Here is an 18,932-nt window from a genome sequence, read left to right on the forward strand (position 1 = left end):
GCACATTCATGATGTGGAGTCTGGCATAGTAGAAACTGGAAAGATTTAGATCATTATAATTTTTAAACTTGAATTAATTAAAATAAATAAAATTAAAAATTTAGTTCCTCAGTCACATCAGTCATCTTCAATTGCTGTGTAGCCACAATGTTGTACAGCACACAAATAGAATGTGTTCATTGTTAACAGGGAATTCTAGTGGATGGTGCTTTTAGAGATTGGTCTGAACCTCTTGAAATGTGTTGACTGCTTCAGGAGGTCTTGGAATTTCTATTTATCTTGGTGGAGGGGTGAAAAGAAATTTGAATGTTTCTGAACAACTCCTTCCAGCCATGTTACTACCTAGCCTGTTCTTCATTTTTTCATGTTTTAAAATGTTTTTCATCCAAGAATATCATCCTTAGCTGAGTTAAGTGGCAAACACCTATAATTGGGAAACTGAAACAGAAAGATCAAAAGTTCTGGAGCAGACTTGGCAACTTAGGAAGCTCCTATCTCAAAACAAAAAATTTTAAAATAATAATTTTAAAAAAGGACTAGGAGTATAACTCAATGGTAGAAAGCTTGCTTAGCATGCTTCTGGCTCTGGGCTCAAGTCCTAGCTCTGCCAAAAAAAAAAAAAAAATTTTTTTTTTTTTTTTTTGCATCCTTTCCCTACCCTACATCTCATAAAAAGAAATAAGAAATTCTGAATTATAGCAAATGAGAAAGGAATCTAATTTTAGGAATGTCCAATTTGAACTCTCTCCCTGATTTTTTTCTTCCTTTAGTCACTCCATCACTGTGCTTTTGGACCAGAGAGTTCTTTTCTCCTTAAACAGAACATGTAAATACTACATATATGAATTGTTCATTGAGTAGACAAAATGGTGTGTGGACACACTTCTGGGAGTAGAGCAGCGGGCTGCTAGCACCTGCCCTTCTTTGCAGCCCTTGGAACCAAGATGTGCCTTTATTCTTGCTTCCTCCTGTAGTCTGCCTCCAGTAGCCATTATACAGTTGCTCTGACTCCTGGGAGAAAGTCCATATTATTATTAATACCTCAAATTTGGACTGGATTTTTTCTCTCGGTAACTTAAATCTTATAAACATAATGTTACATATGCTCATAGGAGCCCTAAGAAATCAAAAGTGTGGTATACCAGTAATACCAGCTTCTTGGGAGGTTGAGGCAGGAAGATTGCAAGTTCAAGGCCAGCTTGGACAAGTTAGCAAGACCCTGTCACAGATTTTTAAAAACAAAAAGGGCTGGGAATGTAATTCAATGGTAAATGCCCTAGTTTCTAACCTACTACCACAAATCCCGATGTACCACAAAAAAAAAAGAAAGAAAAGAAAAAAGAAAGAAAAGAAAGAGGCCAAAGTGGCCTGTGGGTTTTATAAATGTAAATATAGACAAATCTTAGTCGTCACATACAGATTATCTGTCATGCAGATTACTCGTGACACATTTTAAATCCTTGGACAGTTTCTCTAAGCAAGCCAGTGTAAGCCAGGACCATCTCCTCCACCCCCAACCCAGCTGCTGGGTACTTAGGGAATACCAATTAGTCTTCATATTAGCTTAGGGAAGGCATAATTAGGAAGGTAAGTCTGCTACAAGAAAACCACATCACAAATATGAGTTTAGAGGGGGAAGTAAGGGGAACTGACCTACTCTTGCTTCAGCTCATCCAAGTTGACTGTAAGATATGTTTTATAAACATGTGCACTGTAAGCACTCAGCAAGCTGACATGTTTACCAAAGGATTTGTTAAACACCCCATGGGTGGACATCAGACATGCCATGCGAATGCCCTGTGATATGGGGTATGTGGGAGGCTGCGGAGCCGCAGCAGTTTCTGGTAGCCCAAGTTGCCCAGTGCTTTTTAACAGTTCTGTGTTCTTGTCAGGCCTCTTTATGGCAGACTGTGGAGGTTGCAAGTGGATCCTGACAAGAAGGCCGCAGGTGGGTTCATCTTTGGGGAAAAGAGGAAGCAGCTGAGGGTGGAGTAACTTCAAGCCTACCACTCCAGGCTCTGCTTCCTACGTGGATGGTGTAATTCCTCTACAATGCAGTCCCCGTCGTCCGTCACCTAGCTTTAGTAACCATTGAAAATTGGATATTTCTAATGTTATCATTCCTTTTTCACTGATTAGCTGGGGTTCTTTCATAAAGAACTTGTCCCCAGTGACAATTTGGCTTTGCCAAGTACATTCAGATAGGAGAGGGAGAATAAGTACTTGAGCAAGATGAATTTACTAGCCTCAGTGGACACCCAAATTCCAAGATGGCATCAGTCATAATAGCAAAGAAGAAACTCATGGATGTCAAGCTAGGGCAGCTGCCAAGCTGGACATTGATGTGGGATTTCACCCCTAGAGGCGTGGTTGGAGCCGTTCAAAGAGGTTACTGCCGTGTCACAACAATACGTCAGCGTGAAGAAAAAGCATCGCTGGAATTAACATGGTGCTGGCAGCTTACTGCTTTTCAACTACTGCCTTTCTTACAAGGAACACAAATGTGAGCAGTGACTCAGATACCACTGAAGAGGGGCCAGTGCACAGGGTACTCTGGACTCCTAACCATGACTGCCTTGCTCCAGTTCCCTCTGAGAACTTAATCATTGCTGTATCTTTTCACATCCTGAGAATCAAAGCCCAATAAAAGGGACTGGTTTAAAAAAAAAAAAAAATGAGGAAGCTTACTGGGATAGGCTTCTGTGTGACTCTCAAACCCCATAACTGTCCACAAATTTCCACTTTACTATCTGTCTTTAGGTATTGTACTACCTATAGCAAATGTCATTCTGACCTTGGTATGCTCTTAGAAAGTTTGAGATTAATAAATAATGCTTTACAGATTATGCCAAGTGAAGGGATTGAAAACCAAGAGTACATCATTGGAAGCTTCCTTGCCTTGTCTATCCCTGGTCAGATAGAAGAGGCAGGGCTGTGTAATGGGCACAGGAGAATTTGTTGTACCATTCTTGCTCATGCCTATTTGAAATTTTTCATAATAAAAAGTTTGAAAATAATAACAGAAAAATAAATCTCCATCCCTAACTTCTGGGTAACTCTTGTGTGGGCCTATTCTTCATTTTTGTACCTTACTGTTACGAGCCATTATATAGTGTGATGGTTTTCTTCTGAAGTCCCATCATCTCCGCTCTGCTTTCTCCTTAAAAGTCCTGGTACACACTTTGAACCCATTGTACCATCACTGGTACATGGGCTTTGGAGGCTTCAGATGCTGATCTTACCCTTCCACCCAGAAATCGCTTGTTGGAATTTACTGGGCACACCCTGCCCTTCTCTGTGCAGTCAGATCAGATGTCCTGAGCAGCTGCATATTCCACAAGCTTTAGTGGAATGCTTTTCTTTCCCACCATTTTCAGTTTAAAGCTTTCTTGGTCAGGTCAGTTGGCTAGAAGTTAGCTAGTTCAGCCCCAGCCCCACACTGAGAGCTCAGTCTCTAGGATAATAAACCACAATTTCTCTTTCTTTCTTTTTTTTTTTTTTTTTTTTTTTTGTGTGTGTGTGGTGCTGGGAATTGATTGAATCTAGGGCCTTGTGCATGCAGGGCAGGCACTCTACCAACTGAGGTATATCCCCAGCCCAACCACAGTGGTTTTAAGTTTTAAGGGTCAAAACTATGATTTCATAATGTTTCTGGGCATCTGCAGTAATTTCAAGAGGAAAATTATATCATAAAAAATGTGTTTTGAGGGCTGGGGATATAATTCAATTGATAGAATGCTTGCCTTGCATACACAAGGCCCTGGGTTCAATCCCCAGCACCAAATACACACACACACACACACACACACACATATATTGAGGTACATTTACTAATGAAGTAAAAATGAATTCAATTTTGACATTTGGCTTATAGGATGGTGAGTTGGGGGGTGGGGGAACACCAAGGAGTTCCTAGTAGTCTGCAAAAAGCAGGTAAAGGACAGAGTGACACTTTCCTAACCAGACAGAGTCACTTCTGTGAATGTTATCAACACCCCATCCTGCCCCCAACAGTTTTTCTAAATGTGTCTCTAGATTATCTAGCAAGATCAGGTGCTCAGAAGTGTCCAGCATGGCAGGGCACCTGTGAGGCTGCTCTTGGTTTCATGAGAATATTCAGTATTGCCAGATGTAAGGCATATTTTAATCCATAAATCCCCCAAATGCAGCCAAAAGCCTTAGACTTAGAAAGCACGGAAAAGGAAGATTAAATGTCCCAAAAGCAGCTGATATAACAGAAGCACAGGGAGGAAATGCTTTCTCTCTTGTCTTACTATGATAAGGGTTACCTGGACCTCCTTTTGATTTGATATTAACATTCTTTTTCTTTCCTCCCTGTTCTTGCCCTACATCTATCTGTTTTCCCTCTGGTCCTGATTCGTTACTCTCAGCCTGTCTACTGCCTATTTCCTGAACTAGTTTCTGTATCTGTTTTCCTTCTCTCTTCTTCCACTTCTGTACCAGTATCTCCTTGAGATCAGCCACTGATATAAATATTTCCCAAGCCTTCAAATGAAAAATTTCAAAAGGACTTTCCTCCTGCCTGTCACCCCTGGAAAACACTTGTAGATATCCTTGATGGCTCTTAAAAACTTTAGAAATTACTTAATATAATTGTTGGTATCATTCCTTGCTTGTTTATTCTTATACTTTCCAGTCACAGTCATCTAGTTCCCCATTTAAACCAGCGTTTTCCTGATGTATATAGTTAGCTTTCATCTCAATAAGCTACAGGAGGAATTTTACCATAAATTTTCCTTTTGGTTTTAAGAATTATTTCTGTTACACCAATCATTGTGTATATTATTTGTTTAGCTTTCTGTTTTTCTCTCACAACATCAGTATTTTTCTCCCAACTAAAAATATTTCCGTGGCCAACACAGAAGGCCTTCTGACTGAAAGAGTCAGTTACAGCAAACAATTCCCAAAGGTTCCTCAGCATGGGAGAACACATGAAAGGTCCATTCTTTCACAGGTTGCCTGTCCTGCCCTATGCGGAGGATGGGAAGAGGGTAAGCCATGGTGCTGGGTAACCAACCAGACCTGTAGCCTGTACCATTTGACTTACGCCTATGCAGTTAGTTTCTGGAGTTTAGAAATTTGTCAGTGGTGACATCATATCATATTGCCCCTGATATTGTGTGTGTGTGTGTGTGAGAGAGAGAGAGAGAGAAGCACTCTACCACTGAGCTACACTCCCAGCTCCTGATTATATTTTTAACGTTCTTAATATTGATGGGTGCTTTAGCCTTGATTAGTCATTTACCAGTGCACAGAATTAGCAACTACTTCGTCTCCATTATGATGCAGTTCCAGTGCCAGTTGTGACCACTGGCTTCATTTCAGAGAAGAAGCTGCCTGCTGGTCCATCTGCCTGATTCCATGGTTTTAGCTCTAATCTTTACGTCTTCAAAGGCCTTTGGTGAATGATGTGCTTCCTCTGCAAGTCACTCTTGCAAGATACATGCTACCTCTGCTTCTCTTCTGTTTCCTGAGAGAACATCGATGACCTCAACTAGATTTCCTCACACCTCCCATTCAAAGTCATCTTTGAAAAGCAGCTGATACTTACTGTAGACCTGCTGTATTCCAGGCACTATAGCAAACTTGACCTGTGTTGACAAATCTGGTTCGACAGCCCCGTGAGATTTGTAATTACCATTTTAAACATCAGAAAACAGAGGCTCACAAGGTATTAAATGGCAAAATCAAGATTCACATGTAGGTCTTTCTGACAAGGAAGGCTTCAATGGAAATAAAACAGTCTATTTTACTCAACCATGAAAAGAACTTCCATACAGGATTTGACTACAGCACCTTAAGAAATGTTGTCATGGGGCCGGATACAGTGGCACACTCCTAGGATCCCAACTACTTGGGAGGCTGAGGTAGGAGGATCACAAGTTCAAGGCCAGTCTATGTAACTTAGTGAGACTATCAAAAATAAAATTTTTAAAAAGGACTGGGGATGTAGCTTAGTTGGTAGAGTGCTTGCCTTGGGTTCAATCCCTAGCACCACAAAATAAAGGGTCGGGGTTGCTGGAGGTGTAGCTGAGTGATAGAGTGCTTGCCTAGCATGTATATGTGAAGCCCTGGGTTTGATCCCCAGTACCACAAAAAAAAAAAAAAAAATTCTTGTGGAGAAGTCAGACTTTACTCTGAAGCACAGTGAAAGGATTCAAGGCTCTTCAGTTTGTGGAGGGCCAGGCCAGAGGGATTGTAGTTCAGTTACTGAAAATTGTGAAGGCTGTGATCAATTGTAAGTTATATCAGGGCCTCAATAGTGCCAAAATTGCTCAGTATTTAACAACATAGTCCTACTGGCAGCTTAAGTAAACAGAGTTATAGAAAGAAAAGCAGTAACTACTTGGAAGCAGATCAGTACAGAGCTGGTGCCAGTGAATGGTGGAAACAGTAAAATCACAGGGTTGTGGGGCTGTGAGAAGATGTGGAAACTGTTGCAAGTGTAGGATTTAGTTTGGCAGGAGATAAATGTAGGCTGAGGTACTTGTACTGCCTAAGTATACGTGGTGTTTGGGGTACATTGAGGGATAAATAATGGTTGTAATGAAGGGAAATGGAGGATGTTTATGGGAAAGGCTTAGGTAAACTTGCTCAACTAAACAGTGTTTCAAGATTCAGCTGACTGATTTGTAGGTTTTAAAAATTTGATTAAAATCAAATCAGAATACTAAAAGGTTAAGTCTTAGGAAAATAAGTTCTTCCAAATAATAAATGCCACACATACATACATACATACACACACACACACACACACACACACACACACGAAAGAAAATTTCATTACACAGCAGGCAGATGACAAAACTCATCTCAGGAGAGGTCACAAACAGAGTAGATCAGCTCATGAATGATAAATACACAGAGTGTGCAAGGCTGTGACCCTAACCTTTATAGTTATGCACATTGGCGTCTACGGTCTACCACAGTGCTCCCTTGGTGCTACCATCCTGTACCACAGTAAAACCTCACAACCCCATTTTGCAGAACACAAGGCCCAAGCCCCTTGAGGTGAGCAAATGATAATTTATATTAGAAGATAAGGCTGGGCTTATGAGTACATAGCACACTCTGCCTCCCATGTAATATGACTAGAGAGGTCCAAAGATTATCCACTGTCCAAAAGTATATTCTCTATCACTTAAAATGCTTTAAGTCTCAAATCCCACTATTAGAGATAGAGAGACTGACCAACACCTCATAAGGAATAATCACCCTGATGAGAAGAGCCAGAAGACAAAGCAGAAACTTGTCTTGCTATCAGTCTCCCTGTAGGTTCTCCCCTGAAATGCAGGACTTGAAGAGAGGAAAGGTGTTGCATATACACAGTGTGGGAGTTGTGTCCAGAGCTGGCCTAGCCTGGGAATTTTCACATAAAATCTCTCTCTCTCTCTCTCTCTCTCTCTCTCTCTCTCTCTCACTCACACACACACACACACACAATCTATCAATTTGTACGGAAGTTTTGGAAGATCCCTCCTCAGGCTAAACCAGGTCAATCTCAAAGGAAGCAAAGATGCAATCCAGGTGATTGTGCCTGTCCAGGGGGGCAGCCGCACAAGTGTTGAGTTTTGAGTTTACATTTTAAGGGAGAATTGAAGGATTTACTGCTGTATTGAATGTGAAGTCAAGGATGACTTCTGAGTTTCTCAAGCAACGGGAAGGATATAATTGCCACTTACTGAGGTAAGGAGATAAGGGAAGACTGGGAGGAGTGTGTTTCACCATTTGGGCTCAAGAATGATACCCAACAGGTTTTTTTAAAAAAAGATCATTCAGGGTCAGTCCTCATTGTCCTTTGCAGGGAAGCATGGCTCTGGAGCCTGCAGTTCTCCCAGAGAGTTTGGAATGGCTGCAAGAAAATTCTTGTGCTGGGATCTGAAGTTTCTAAGTCACCTTTAACCTCTTTTTTTCCATTTTGGCCAATTTCATATGCCTCATCATGAAGCCTGAGATGAGAGGCAGCAGTGAGCCAAAGATGATGGTCCTCTCCCTTCTGGGTCCACTGGCCTGAATGTTAGATGTCAGAGGCACTCTGGGGCATAGAAAGGCTCCCAGATCCAAGGCCTAGACACCTAGATTTACCATAAATTTAGTTTGTTTTTGTTATTGTTGTTGTTTGAAAAGGGGTCTTGCTATGTCTCCCAAACTGGCCTCAAATTCCTGGGTTAGGGGATTCTCCTGCCTCAGTCTCCCAAGCAGCTAGGACTATAGGTGTATGTCACTGCACCCAGCTACTTTTATTTCTTTATTTATTTAATTTATTTTAGGTGCTGAGGATTGAACCCAGAGGGGCTTTACCACTGAGTGATATCCTGAGCCCTTTTTATTTTTTATTTTGAGACAGGATCTCACTAAGTTGCTCTGGGCCTTACTAAGTTGCTGAGGCTGTCTTGAACTTGTGATTTGTGATCCTCCTGTCTCAGCCTTCCAAGTTGCTGGGATTATAGGCGTGTACCACCACTCCCCGGCCCAGCTACTTTTTAAAAAATAAAATTTATATGTTTACTTTATTAATTTAAAAAAATGGATGGGGGTGCTGGGGTCATGACTCAGTGATAGAGTGCTTGCCTGGCATGTGTGAGGCCCTTGTTTTGATCTTCATCATTGCATATAAGTAAATAAAAGATTTGGGCTGAGGTTGTGGCTCAGTGGTAGAGCACTCACCTAGCTTGTGCAAGGCGCTGGGTTCCATCCTCACCACCACATAAAAATAAATAAAACAAAGGTATTGTGTCCAACTACAACTAAAAACATATTTAAAAAAAAAATCCACTGACAACCAAAAATTATTTTTAAAAAAAAAATGTATGGGATTTACTAAACTGAATGAATGCTAAAGTTCCATTGTAGCTTTGAAAAACTGGGATGCTGGGGCTGTGGATGTAGCTCATTGGTAGAGCACTTGCCTAACATGTATAAGCCCTGAGTTCAATCCCCAGCACAAAAAAAAAAAAAAAAGAAGAAGAAGAAGAAGAAGAAGAAAGTAAGTATTAGGGTGCTAAGTCTTAAGGACATTACAAATCTTCATGATGAACCCAGGGTTCTGCCAAAGGAGCTTGCTTTTGATTTGTAAAAGGCAAGGTCACCTACCCTTCTCAAGGTCCTAGCAGAAATCAAGGGATAAGTGGCCGTGTGAGGGGGCTTTGAGGAGTGCCACACACATGCCAAGGGAGTCATTTCTAGAGTTGTATAAGGTCTCCCTGAAAAGGAAAAAGGATAACTCCAAACCTTTAAAGTGGAACATGAAGGGCTTCCTGTTGCATTATCAATCGAAATGACCCAGAATACAATCTCGGATTAACATGCGCCTTTAGATTAGGGCTAATCAGGGACAGGCTGAGCAGATGCAGGGACAATCCCAGCCTGATTACTGTACCTCAGCATTTAATCATCTCTCTTCCAAGGGCAGCCACCCGACTTAGTGCATACTGGGTTTCAAAGCCTCCAGTCCCACCCCCTTTCCCTTGCTGTGGCCATAAAAGGCTGCTAGGTCAGAGACACTGAGGCGATTTAATCTAATCCCATGTCAAAATGTCTCTGTGTGAGAGAGGGAGGGAGATCTTAGAATCCCCACAGTAGAATGGTAATGTGTTTATTTAAGGTGGAGGGGGACTGAAACTGCATGTGGAAAACAGTGGAATGGAATTTCAAGACATTTGAGGTTGTGCAGTGACTTTGTGTATGGAATTTCTGAAAAGCTTTTAAGATATGTAATGCTGTCACCAATTTCTCACCCTGAGACAGCTTTGTATGAGACTCGTTTTATCACCCAGTTACAGAGACCAAATTTTCCCCTTCCCTGATGTATGTAATACATAAAATGGAATCTATAAGAAATTATTTTATTTGGACGAGTCCCAAATGTAGTATTTTTTGCACTTATATCTGAGTTGGGATCTCTTATTGTAACACAGCCTCATTCCCTTAAAACTCCCCTATCCTAATTACCCAGTCCCTAGAAGGGAACAAATTAAATCGAAGAAGTCAAGTTTCATTTATGAGCCTAGAAGACATTTATTGAGCACCTGCTAATTGTTAGGGACTCAGAGATCAATATCTTCCTTAAGGAATTTAGTCTGCTTGGCAACAAGAAATGCAAATAATGATAATGAATGTGACCATTGCCTCCATGGAAGTCTGTACAAAGTGCCATTGGGCCACAGAGGAAGAGGCCACAAGCCAGAGGAGGGCAGAGACTGGAGCTGACTATTGGAGGAAGAGTAGGAAACCTCTCAGGGAATAAGCTGAGGACAGTCACTCCAGGCAGAAGCTACAGTGTTTGGAGGACTTCAGCTAGTTCACCTGGTTGGCGTGTGTGGAGTGGGGATTAGTGGGCTTAACGGAGCAAGAGGAGCCAACATAAAAAGTTGAATGCAACCCTATAAAAGGGTTTAGACTTACAGCCCGTGGGCCATTAGAAACCACTAAAGAATTGTAAAGGGTAGCAACAAAATCAGTGTATTGTATTTGAAAGATCATTCTGATTACAGCAGTACTAGCCAATATATATCTATGTTTGCATTCAAACCTTTTGAAACATCTTTTCTGGAGTATATCTTCTGCGACACTAAAAAACATCTTTACAGCATGAACCCATATGCTAGAAAACCCAAAAACATCTTAAGCCAAGATGGAGAAGCTTTAACTTGAATACTTCTTTAGATTTTGAACCATCTTGGCTCTAACCCACAAGGTTGCTCACAGAAAAGATCTTCTTGATCACTGCATCAAGTTGGAAGCTTTTGAGACTAAATCAAGCCCAGTGGCAAGAATGACATGAGACATCCCTTGCTTCTCTTTTTGGTTGCTGTTTGCTAGCATTTGAGTTCTTTGGAAGATGACACAGATATCCTGGATTTGCTGCTAGGTGTTTGGGGTCATTGCACTAACTGCCTGTTTTGATCAGAGGAGAGTTTAAAAATGATGATATTAAAAGTGATATATTGGGATGAGGTGGGAGACCAAGGAGCCATGTGGTCCTAACATTTACTTAGGCCCATGTGATTGGGGACTAGGGCTTAGCTGTATATTGGTTGAAGCCAGCAGTTGGCTCCCTTTGTCTGTTGCCCTCAAGGCTATCTTGTTGCCAATTTGTGGCACACATGTACTTCATACTATGGGGAATGTGGAACAAACCAGAGACAGACCTGGGCTTGACCAGACCCAGGTGGAAAGACCCATGTACATGCCATAAGTGTCCACTATACTGTCCTGGTACCTAATGAGGAGGACATTAGGAGTATGGGCTGGAGTGGGGCAGGCCTCCAAGAGGAAGGACAACTAGACTGAGTTTTAATCTGAGGGTGTAGCTCAGAAGTAAAGTGCTTGCCTACCATGCATGAGGCCCTGGATTTGATCCCTAGCACTGCAAAAATAGTAAATAAAGGAAAAGGAGTCAGAGTAAGAATTCCATAGAGCGAACAACTTGTGCAAAGACCCAGAGAAAGGAGTGTAACTAACATATTGTGGAACTGAGAATAGGCCGGGGGTTGGGAAATGCCGTGAGCACAGAATACCTGTGAGAGGATAGGAAATGACACAATAGAGACAATGAAGATAGACCAAGGACAAGGACACTCTCCAAGCGTACCTGTAGTCCCAGCACTCAGGAGGCTGAGACAGAAGGATCACTTGAGCTCAGAAGTTCAAAACCAGCCTGGGCAACATAGTGAGACTGTCTCAAAACAACAGAAAGACCAAGGCAATTCTGAGCAGCTTTAACACCATGCCAAAACATTTGAACTATATTTTAGGCTTTGGGAATTTAATTAACAACATAGAGCTCGAAAGGTTGAGATTGGGGGAGTGATGTGTTATGGGAAGAGAATTTGACTGGGAGGGGTAAATTCAAAGGGTGATTGGTCAAACTCATTTTAGCTGGTACAGTGTACATGCCTATAATCCCAGCCTTGGGAGGCTGAAGCAGGAGGATTGCAAGCTCCAGGCCAGCATGGATAACTTAGCAAGAAAGACCTTGTCTCAAAATCAAATTTAAAGATTCCAGGTGCGATGGCACACCAGTGGCTTGGGAGGCTGAGGCAGGGGGATTACAAATTCAAGGCCAGTCTAGGCAATTTAGCAAGGCCTTACTCAACTTAGCAAGACTTGTCTCTAAATAAAATATTTTAAAAGGACCTGGGGATGTGGCTCAGTGGTAGAGTATCCCTGCGTAAAGTAACCCAGAACTAGAAGAAAAACATTTTCATCAAAGTAGCATATGGTTTAAATGTCAAAAGTGCTAGAAATAATTTCCCTGGTAGTGGATGGAGCTCCTCTATCCAGCAATTGTTTCCCTAGGCCTTCTATTAAAAAGATTCATTATACTGTCTGTATACTGGTATAGCATGGGTTCCGCACAGTAAAACACTAAAGGACTCAAATTTGTAGCGAATTCTGAGGCAGATTTAAAGTTGAGCAGCTGGCTGCTGTATAGTAAATTCCTGGGCATTCTCAGAAATTGAAAAATGGAATGTACACAGGGGACAGAAATACCATCACACCTTATAAGCACTGTATTGTAAGTGGAAGATGCATCATCTTAAAACTATATTTTAGGGGCTAGAGTTGTGACTTAGTGGTAGAGTGCTTGCCTAGCACATGTGAGGCCCTGGGTTCGATCCTCAGCACCACATATAAATAAATAAAATAAAAGTATGTGTCCACCTACAACTTAATTTTTTTTAAAACTATATTTTAAATTGACATACACCTCCCAAAAAAGGACTAAAAAAAAGGTCTGTAGGTCAGAGGTAATATTTTGGGTTTTTTTTTCCTGGTATGTATTCTCTCTACTCTAAAAAATAGTCTTATAATTTTTTTAGATGAGACATTTTCATAATTTTTGGATGACTTGGTATCTATACTATAATAACATAAAAATTGTTCATTGCCAAGATGAATGTACTATAATTACGATTACATTTCCCTTTTTCTTTAACTTATATTTTTCCTTCAAGTTAATGCTTATTATGGGGGTGGGGTGAGGGGAGGAGGAGGGTTTTTTCTTTCTAACCAGTAATCACCAGTTGTATCCAGGTCTGCTGTGAACCCCTGGGTATTCTTTCCAGGGTCACTCCATCTTCGCCATCCTCCACAACACTCTGTACCCACCAGGTTCCTGCAGGCCCTTCGCCCCATCCCTTCCTCCCCTCTGCATTCTGCTATGGACCCCTAAGTTCCACAGTGACTGCCTCTGAGTTCTCTCACTTGCATGGAGCACATTCTTCAGAGCTTCCCAAGAAAGTACATGGATAGCCAGGTTTTCCGGTCCTTATGCATCTGAAGACATTATTATTCTGTCCCCATGCTTAACTGATATGGGTATTGTTTCATGTGCTGGATGTAGAATTCTAGGCTGAGAACATTTTCTTTTTGACACTTGGAGGCATTGCTCTATCATTTTTTAGCTTGAAAAGTCTACGATGTTCCCAGTCACAAGTTCTTCATATATGACTTTTTTTTTTTTTCCTTTCTAGAAACTTTTAGGAGCTTTACTATCCCTGGTGTGTCTTAGTGTTTGAACCTTTTTTTTTTTTTTATTCTATTGTGTTTTGCATCAAGTGCCTTTTCAATGTGAATTGGCTGTTTGTTCAGTTCTAGAAATTTACTTATGTGTCTAATAATTTCCTACCTTTTTATTTTTTCTGTTTTATCAGAAATTTGATCTCATGTTTTCTCCCCTATTTTCCATCTTTTAATCTGTTCTACTCTCTGTAAGATTTCCTTAACTTATTTCTTTACCTTCTTTTGAAGATCTGTTTGATTTTTTTAATTCAATTTTTTTTCCTATTCATTTTTCATAGCATCTTTTTTTTTTTTTCCTTTCTTTCTTTTGAGTGCTGAGATTGAACCCAGGGCTTTGCATGTGCTAGGCAAGAACTCTACTACTGAGCTATACCTCAATCTCTAGCATCCTATTTTTTTTATGATACAGATCTCTTATCTCTGAAGTAGAGTTTGAGGGCATGTTTTGCTTTCTCCTGCTCCCCACATTTCTCTGCTATTCCTGTATACTTCTGTGTCCCTTAAGAGTGACACACGGAAATGCCATTTGTTGTGATGTGCAGGGAAAAAATGAGATGAACTACAGGACTTAGGGTTAGTAATAGGACAGCAGACCTACCTCCACCCACCAAATGTAACTGTAGGTCTTTTCTTGGGGCCTCCCAGGTCAGTTCCTCAAGACAGTGGTTGAACCTCAAATGTCCTGTCACAAAGGCCTGAGCTTTAGAGTTAGGGGTACGGGGCTGGGGATGTGGCTCAAGCGGTAGCGCGCTCACCTGGCATGCGTGCGGCCCGGGTTCAATCCTCAGCACCACATACCAACAAAGATGTTGTGTCCACCGAAAACTAAAATAAATAAATATTTTTTTTTTTTTAAAAAAGAGTTAGGGGTACTTACTGGTCCAGTCAGTCAGATACAAACTTTACACCAGTTCCTGTTTTTAGCCTCCTCCACCCTTTCTGCAGGAGCCTGCCTCCAGGTCATGAGTTCATCCCAAAGAGGTTGCAACTTCTACTTTCAAAAAGAAATCAGAACAACTTTATATATGCCCTGCATCTTGAAAACTATGTTAATATCCCTCTTATATGCTTACCCCATTTACTGTACTTCTAGTTTCAGAAGGAAGAAAAGGTCTGCCTCTGCACGTACTCAGCCTTAGTTAACTGGAATGGACTACTCTTCTCTGACATTGCATGCTGCTTTCTTGTTTTTTGTCTTTTTTTTTTTTTTTTTTTTTTTTTTTGGTAGTAGGGATTAAACTCAGAGGCATTTTACCACTGAGCTTAATCCTCAGCCCCGCCCACCCACCCCCTTTTTTTTTTTTTTTGAGACACAGTCTCCAAGTGCTAATAAGTTGCTGAGCTTGGCCTTGAACTTTCAATGCTCCTACCTCAGCCTCCTGAGTCACTGGGCACTACTTTCTTTATAAACTGTTCTCTCAGCTCTAAGTAATAGGATGATAGTTGAGGTTTGGGGTTTTTTGTTTGTTTGGTTTTTGGTTGAGTTGACCCCAAATGTATATTAAAATTTTATTGGTCTGTGAAATCTAAAACTCCGCAGCAGAGGCTGGGGTTGTAGCTCAGTGGTAGAATGTTTGTTATAGCCCTGGGTCCACTCCAGTACCACTAAACATACAGACAGATAAGTAAAATAAAGCATATATATATATATATATATATATATTCATACACACATATACATACACACATATACATACATACATTCATACATATATACTTGACTTTGAAGGTGACTTTGAAGGGAGGGACATAGATGGGACAGAGGCCAGATGACATAGGAGAGGGAAAAGTTTTTTTTTGTGTTTGTTTGTTTATTTGTTTGTTTTTTCTTACCAAGCTCAGAGAAACTTGAGATCAGGCAGGAAAAGTGGTGTATTAGACAGGTAGTATAGCAGAATATCAAAGAAGAGTAACGGTGGCCTGTTCCCAGAAGAAGGTGGTAATGGGAGGAGAGGGCCAGCAAGTGGGGAGGATGTACACCTGATGGGCCTATCCTTCCTAAAGATGGAGGCAGACACAGTTCTCAGGGCAAGTTGTAGAGGCCCCGCCCTGAGGCATGTTTCCACAATTTCTCCAGACTTTTCTTTCCAGAGAGTCTGTTTTGGAAAATTAAAGTGGAGTGAGAAAAGAGATTATCTGTGCCTGAAAGTTGGGTGATTACCTGAAGCTATCAGACAGTGACACTCTGGAGGATTAGCGTCCGTTGCCCACCCATCCGGCCAGCGTCTGGGAACCTGAGCATGAGTCCCACCAATGGTTTTGCCTTTGTCTCTCCAGGCCTGGTCCAGATCCCTGTGAGTATGTACCAGACTGTGGTAACCAGCCTCGCCCAGGGCAACGGACCAGTGCAGGTGGCCATGGCACCTGTGACCACCAGGATATCGGACAGCACAGTCACCATGGACGGCCAGGCTGTGGAGGTGGTGACATTGGAACAGTGACATGCAGCCGTATCATGGCATCATTTTCTAGTCTACTTCAAAATTTTTTACACGTTTGCAGAGGTGCAATCAAATGGAATTAAGTCTCACGACTTTGGAAGAAAAGTTTTGTTAACCTTTTTTTTTTAAAAAGGAAGAAAGGCAGCAGATTTTGGAATTGCATTTTTTTAAAGCACCACTCTTGATTTTCTGGGATTGGTGGAGTAAGAAACTGCATTGTCAATTTCACTGTCCCAAAAAAGCCAAATTATGGCAGGACTTCTTTCTGCGGAAACGTGTGTATACTTATGTGTGTGTATGTGTGAGTGTGAATATATGTATATGTGTACATATGGACATACACATTTACATATATATATATAAAGTATATATATACATACATATATATGTATATATATGTATGAAACCCGCATGGAATTATCTGTATGAAATCAAGGTGAGCTGTGGAAACAATTATCCACCCAGTTTAGTGGGTGGTAGGGTACGTGGCCAGATACAGTCACCTGGTTTTTGTTCATACCAGGGTTATTCGTTGAGCTACTGACAAACTCAGGCAGAGGTGACCATGCCCTTCACCAAAGCTGCCTCCCAGTGGCCGCTCAGAACTTCCCTGCTGGACTCACTTGAGGAAGGAGGTTCCAAGATGCAGTGGGATCCAGAAAGTACTTGCAAGGTCCAGGGATCTCATGGTCCGCCAGCTGAGACACTCCTCGGGCTGGCCCAGGTGCTGACCTTGCCACAGGCAGGTGAATGTCCTGAAGCTCCCACCAGGGACATAAGGGTTTTTCTCAGCTTCCCATCTCCTCCATATCCCAGGAATCCTCCTTGATCTTATGACCATTAAAGAGTTGCTTTGGTCTTACGGTCAGTCCTGAATTGGTCATGTATATGAACTGAAGGTAACAGAAGTATTAAGGGTCTGAGGAGTGCGTGCTAAGCGTGCTTGTGGGTGTGCGCGTGCATGGTAGGGGAGAGAATGGGAAGAGGTGGAGGAGCTAGAAGGGAAAGGAGGAAGGGATAAAGTCTTCATAGACCAGGGTACACCAATGGGAGCCATTTCTTTTCCTCTAGTTGTCATTTCTCTGCAATGAAAAGGGACACCTGGCTCAGGAAGGGTGGCCATCACAATGGGATGTGTCAGAAGAGAAAGGGTCTTCATACCTGGATCTGGCCCTGCTCTGGGAGTGGTTCTAAGAGGCCCATTTTCCCAGCTGCATCCTAGTGGCCCAGGCCCTGTGTGGCCCTCCTGCTCACAAGTGTGGATTGGTCTGGATGTTATTTGTCAGTTAAATTCTGTGCTTCCCTAGCTGCAAGCCCTGAGTCTCCTGTGGCTACATTCACCTGACTTTTTGACAGGCCAAATCCCTGCTCCTTGAGTATAGGGACAACTCTTCCTTCCCCCTCCCATGTCCCCCCATGTGTGATAGTGTATTTAATGTTTTTTTTTAAAGCAACATTAAAAGATTCTTCATGTCTTGCTCAGCCTTTGAGAAAAGTTTCAGATTCTTGTATTTGCTTGTTTTATATAAAACTATCCAATGTTCTTTGTATGTTCTTTTCTGTACGTAATGGGTGGGAGGGAGGGAAGGGAAATTTACATATGAACGGTCCTAGTTCTAATTTGTTATTTTTTTAATTATTATTTTTTATCATCATTGTGAAGCTGTCCAGGGGCTTTAAAGTCCGTGTACCTTTGTGGTGAGATAACTTCCTAATAGTTTGAAAAATTGCCAAGAAGAAAAAAGCAAAACCCCAGTAGCAGAGCATGGATTCTGTGTTGTTTTCCATTCTGTCTATACTGCCTCATTCAATAAATAGTTAAAAATGTGGCAACAGGAAGTGGAACTGTTCATCTCTCTAGGAGCCCTTGACCTCTTGGGCAAAAGACTTGGCTTATGCTTCTCAAAAGGTGCTTGTACTCAGAGTCAGTGGTCTTTGTTCTACATGGCACTAGAGTTCCAGGAGGTGGTCAAGGCTGGATCAGGGGCTTCTGCCATCCCCAGCCCTAGCTCAGCTCCATTTCATTTAATGTGTTTTCTATATAATGATGTTCTGGAAGAAAAATCTAGTTTGAAAAATACTAAAGATGGTTTGAAAGTCTTTATTCTGGAGTTCTTTTTATTTTTAGGGGTTAATTTGATATCCACGTTAAAAACCAAACCTCCATCTTGGGAGGCTCTCTCACCATGAGCTCTAATACCTGAGTGGATTATCTTTCCCCAGCAGAAGCTCCAAGTCATGAATTATTTTCTTCCATCCTTCCTACTCCGTTTCTCACACAGTTGACTAACTTAATTTGGCAATTGCTGCCTTTCCAGTTGTGTGTCCTGCCCCATCCCCAGCTCAGGCCCAAGTCTCTACACCTCCCTGACTGAACTCACGGTACCTCAGTCTGGAATGCCCTGTCCTGCCATCCCTCTTTTTGCTATTGAATGTCTTGGTCAGTTTCCTGGTGATAATGATTAGAATAATTAAATGGGAAGGTCAAGAAGTATTTTCCTTGAAGCCTGACAGTGGTTCAGTAAAGCCAAGTACCCTCCTCATCACCTTCTTGCACAAATGGCATAGTGCCACCTATTTTCACCAGAGAGGATGGACCAGAAGGAGGAGTGATTGCAGCCACCCAGGGAACAGCAAGGTTACCAATACACCTTCCTCTTCGGCCTGAGCCAGGCACTGCTTTTGTCACAAGCATTGTTAAAACTGTCTTTGGTGGATCTGAAGGAGACCTCCTCTTCCATTAGTGCCTAAGTCACCTACAGATGCTACAAACTGAGCTGCTCGGGCAATCAGGTAAGTAGGTAAGTGCAATGGATGCAACAGCAGCAGTTCAGATGGCAAAGGAGTGATGACACAGGCAGAGTGGAGAGCAGCCATCTTTGGTTTCATTTAGCAGTGCTGGCATTGAACCCAGGGCTTTGTGCATGCAAGGCAAGCAAAATG

At 41.8% G+C, this 18,932-nt stretch overlaps 1 protein-coding gene across 15 annotated transcripts in view; it reads left to right on the top strand.

Annotated features, from left to right (window-relative positions):
- Nucleotides 1–17,818, top strand: part of Nrf1 (nuclear respiratory factor 1) — a 136,198-nt gene extending 118,380 nt beyond the window's left edge. For 10 of the 15 annotated variants that reach the window (XM_078040509.1, XM_078040512.1, XM_078040510.1 and 7 more), the window contains one exon: nucleotides 15,826–17,818. In XM_078040509.1, coding sequence (XP_077896635.1) covers nucleotides 15,826–15,989 — 164 coding nt within the window. In that variant the 3' untranslated portion in view covers nucleotides 15,990–17,818. Of the gene's footprint in view, nucleotides 1–1,892; nucleotides 1,953–2,362; nucleotides 3,057–15,825 lie in introns of those variants that run through there. The other 5 variants (XM_078040515.1, XM_078040516.1, XM_078040518.1 and 2 more) reach the window with 4 other exon arrangements.
- Nucleotides 17,819–18,932: the final 1,114 nt, after the last annotated feature.

Source organism: Ictidomys tridecemlineatus, chromosome 2, assembly GCF_052094955.1.
Source record: "Ictidomys tridecemlineatus isolate mIctTri1 chromosome 2, mIctTri1.hap1, whole genome shotgun sequence".
NCBI lineage: Eukaryota > Metazoa > Chordata > Mammalia > Rodentia > Sciuridae > Ictidomys > Ictidomys tridecemlineatus.